Source organism: Dermacentor silvarum, chromosome 8, assembly GCF_013339745.2.
Source record: "Dermacentor silvarum isolate Dsil-2018 chromosome 8, BIME_Dsil_1.4, whole genome shotgun sequence".
Classification (NCBI taxonomy): domain Eukaryota; kingdom Metazoa; phylum Arthropoda; class Arachnida; order Ixodida; family Ixodidae; genus Dermacentor; species Dermacentor silvarum.
In genome coordinates, this window is record NC_051161.1 from 178,018,062 (window position 1) to 178,022,132 (window position 4,071).

Here is a 4,071-nt window from a genome sequence, read left to right on the forward strand (position 1 = left end):
ATGCGGTGAAACGGTAACTGGGACATCACCAAAAGTAACAAGTTTGCTGAGTCTATTGTATTGTTCTTTGTCACGTAGTTCAAGAAGAAGGTCCCCGCTTGGCATTTTGGTAACCTTGTAGCCAGGGCCTAGCGTGTTGGTCAAGCTCTTTGCAACTACAAATGGGGATATTGCTCTTGCTAGTTTTTCTGTTCTTTCACTATGCACTACTTGAAATCGTGGGAAAATGTCTTTAGGTCGCGTGAACATGTTCAATATCTCATCGGTGCGTCCCCTCTTGTGAGGGAGACGATCAAGAAGTCGAGGAAAAGCGGGCGTTCCCATAACAGTTTAGTGTTGTTCGGCAGCAATGGCAGCCACCCACCACGGAGTCCAACAAGGGGACGCTGCAGCACTTAACGTGTAAGGTTGCAGGCGCCAGCCGTATATTGCCGCTATAACCTTATATAAAAACCCGAGAGGGCACCTACACAAGGTTAACCCAAGCCGCCTATGAAAAGTGTGGAAGTAACAGAAGAGAAGAGATGACAGGACAGTGAGGACAGAAAAATAGAGAAGAAAAAGATCGGAGAGGGGGACAGGAAAAGGCGATCGCCGATTTCGCCCGGGTGGGTCAGTCCGGGGGTGCCGTCTCTGTGAAGCAGAGGCCAAAGAGGTGTGTTGCCTCCGCCGGGGGGCCTTAAAGGTCCAAACACCCGGCATTAGCTCAACCTCCAGGATCCCCCTTTCCCCAGACACGGCTAAGCCACGCACGGTTACGCGTGGGAGGGTCCAACCCCCGTTTGCTCAGGTACGTGGTGGCGCAACTCACCAAACGCCTGCTTGCGCAGACGCCCCTGCGGGGACGTTTGATGAACGCAAACACAAAAAGATAGGTGCACTGCACAATGCAAGACATGGCAATGCAGCTGCCATATGTTGAGAATGAATTTCACAAAAGGAACAAACAGGCGATATTATGAAAACCCCCACAAAACAGTAAAACTGTTGAAGACAGCATTAAAGAGGAAAACAACGCTCGTCTTTTGAAGCCAACCTTTCTTATTAAGTGGTAGTTTCGGGCTGCATAGCAAACATGGAATGAAGGCTGCTCACTGCAGTTGTCAGCCAACCACGCTATCTCCCTGTCCTGCCGTTGTTACTGCACCTCGCAACACAGCAGTGATAGGCCGGTTTCGGAATTCAGCGCCACCTATTGAGAGCGACAGCGACTATGAGATCGGTGCCATTAGCTGGGCGAACTCGGCGTCTCCGTGCACTGACGAAGCGGACCGGCAAGCAAAACTATACTGTGCGCCGAAGTTTTCATCTGCCTGCTCGACGAATTTCCGTTGAATCCGGTTCTCCTCGGCATTCGGTAACATGCCTGTGCATTGCTGCGTGCCGCTTTGCAACCAGCGAGGAGTTCTGGACGACAACGGCTCGAAGGCAAGTATGCGTGCGTATTTCGTTTGTTGCGTCTCTTGCGCGCGCCTTATGTCGCTTTTATCGTCTTGCAGGTGTCGTTCTTCTGTTTTCCGAAGGATCCGCATCTGAAGAAGAAATGGATTGTAGCCATTAAGCGCGATGAAGGAAAGTTTTTTGTCGTGACGAAGCACACGAAGGTGTGCTCGAATCACTTCACCGCCGACAGCTACTTGCCGAATGTAGTCGGCGATAGGCGTTACCTTCGGGTTGACGCCGTGCCGAGCGTGTTTGCCTTTGGAAAACCCAAGCCACCAGCAAGAAAAAAGCCGAAAGACCGACAGCAGTGTGTCGCGAAAAGAAAGCTGCTTTCCGCCGTCGGCCAGGCTAGCAGCTCCGGGTTCGCGTCACAACCACTGCTTTATCCCAGTAGTGATGTCGCAGCGTCGCGGGATTCTTCAACAGCTGTTGAAACTATGGACGCCACAGAGTGCGAATCAAGTGTTTCAACGCCGGCCAGTGCGACCCACGTCCGAGACCACGAAGTGTGTGATTGTGCATGTGCAGGTAGAGTGTCGGAGCTCGAGAAGCAGCTTTCTGTGCTTCAAATGCGCATACACCAACTGGAAAGCGACCTAGAAGGTAGTACCGAAGAGGTGAAGTCTGCGAAAGCAAATGCAGTGAGAGTGCCTGAGCTCGAGACGCAGCTCTCTTTACGTCAAGTGTGTATACAACAACTGGAGAGCGACTTGGAAATTAGAACCAAAGAGGTGAAGTCAGCAAAAGACGCGCTTTATAAAGCTCAGAGAGAGTATGAAATACTCAATATGGAAAACAAAAAGCTTGATCGGCATAAAAGCAGGCAATTTTCTGTCGAATGCTTCAAGGACAGCCCTGAGGACATTAGTTTCTACACTGGGCTTTCAAACTTTGAATCATTCATGTGCTTCTTTCGTTTGATAAACCCCGGTGACTGTGTGGAAAATATAAAAGTATGGTCTAGGGGCTATTCAAGTAGATCAAGTAATGCAGGGAGGCCGCACATGCTGACAGCTAAGGACCAGCTTTTTCTTGTTCTCGTCAGGTTACGCCTTGGGCTCTTCGAAAGAGACCTTGCCTACAGGTTCAGGGTGTCCATTGCTACAGTATCCAGAAAATGTACCACATGGATCAGCTTTATTTATTTACAGGTTGGCCAGATGGACCTTTGGCTGAGCAGAGACAAGGTTGACAAGGCTATGCCAGCCGTTTTTAAAGAGCGATACCCATCAACAAGAGCCATTATTGACGCGACAGAAGTGAGAGGCGAAGTTCCAAGCTCTCTGGTCCTTCAGTCGGCAACCTACTCAACCTACAAGTCAGCTCATACAATGAAGGGTTTGGTTGTCATTTCACCTGATGGAACAATCACATTTTTGTCAAAACTATTTACAGGGTCGGTGTCGGAGAAAGAGCTCGTTGAAAAAAGTGGGTTTTTAAAACTCAAATTTGAGCCTGGCGACTCGGTAATGGCCGACAAGGGCTTCAAGATACAGGACCTGCTCAGTGCAAAATGAGTTGCGTTGAACATTCCCCCTTTCCTTCGGAGACAGCACCTGACCGAAGAAGTTAGACAAACAGAGGAAATTGCAAGTCTCAGAATACATGTCGAGCGACGCATTCGACGTATTAAGGCATTTCATATTTTCGACAGGCCCATCCCACTGTCAATTGCACCGATCATTAATGAAATTTGGGCATTGTGTGCATTCTTAAGCAATCTTCAAAGTCCTTTAATAGCAACCTAGGATCTGTGCAAGCTGTCGGTTCAGTACTACATAGCCTTCCCAGTGACTGCCAAGCTAGCATAGCCAAAGCCATGAGCACATGGCTTCGATACTCGTTTCAAGAAAAGGATACAAGGGATTGTCAATAGTATCAAAACTTTATTAATAAATACATAAATTCTCATTGATTTTTGAAGTCTTGAATTCAAGATTTATTGCTTGTACTGCATGCTTTTGCCAAATACGGTAGAAGCGTCGAAAAATAAAAGCTGTCCAGCCTATTTTTGCATTTCTGCCATTCACTTTCACTGAATCTAATCCTTTCAACAACTAGAAACTGTGGAGCATACATGAAAAAGTCAGGCCAAGTAAGCCCTGAAAGAGCCATCTGCCCGATAACCTGGTAATAGTAATAGTGGGTGCGGTTGAGCCTGTACGTGCCGTTGCCGTCTTTCACAAGGCACGAGCCTTGAGTGCTTGGTATTTTCAAGTCTCTCATTGAATATGGGCACTTGACTTCAACAATGCCATGAGGACTCTGTTCCTCTGGGTCCCACACCACACGATCGGGAGATGCACCGAGCCATGGGCACGTGGGATCCACAATAAGGCCGCAGTGGAAGGTCTCAATGTTGTGCCGGGAGGTTCGGAGGGCTCTTTCATATTGCTGAACAGCCATGGCTTCGCTTGAAACTCCGTACCTGAAACAGAAATATCATCGTGCAAGTTCTGTGATACAATCCACGTTAGGCAGTACATACGGTATGTATACGTGTTAGCATATAGTATGCAAAGCTACTCTCATTTACAAGGTTTCTTGATCAAAGTGTGACAACAGATGCACATGTGCAATCTGTTAATAACATTTTACCTCTACATTCATTAGTGCCAATCACTTGTA

The 4,071-nt window shown here is 47.9% G+C and overlaps 1 protein-coding gene across 1 annotated transcript; it reads left to right on the plus strand.

Moving 5' to 3' along the window:
* The first annotated feature begins 1,175 nt into the window (after positions 1-1,175).
* LOC125947772 (THAP domain-containing protein 1 B-like) lies at positions 1,176-2,960 on the plus strand. Its single transcript, XM_049673052.1, has 3 exons — positions 1,176-1,428; positions 1,500-1,971; positions 2,839-2,960. The coding sequence occupies exons 1-3, from the start codon at positions 1,363-1,365 to the stop codon at positions 2,958-2,960; spliced, it is 660 nt and encodes a 219-aa protein (XP_049529009.1). The 5' UTR covers positions 1,176-1,362.
* The last annotated feature ends 1,111 nt before the right edge of the window (positions 2,961-4,071 follow it).

Excerpts from the sequence above, each read along its gene's own strand:
- LOC125947772 (XM_049673052.1), top strand. The coding sequence starts at position 1,363 with ATGCCTGTGCATTGCTGCGTGCCGCTTTGCAACCAGCGAGGAGTTCTG. Across the intron at positions 1,429-1,499 it reads TGGACGACAACGGCTCGAAG|GTGTCGTTCTTCTGTTTTCC; the intron begins GCAAGTATGCGT and ends ATCGTCTTGCAG. Across the intron at positions 1,972-2,838 it reads GTGTGATTGTGCATGTGCAG|GGTCGGTGTCGGAGAAAGAG; the intron begins GTAGAGTGTCGG and ends AACTATTTACAG.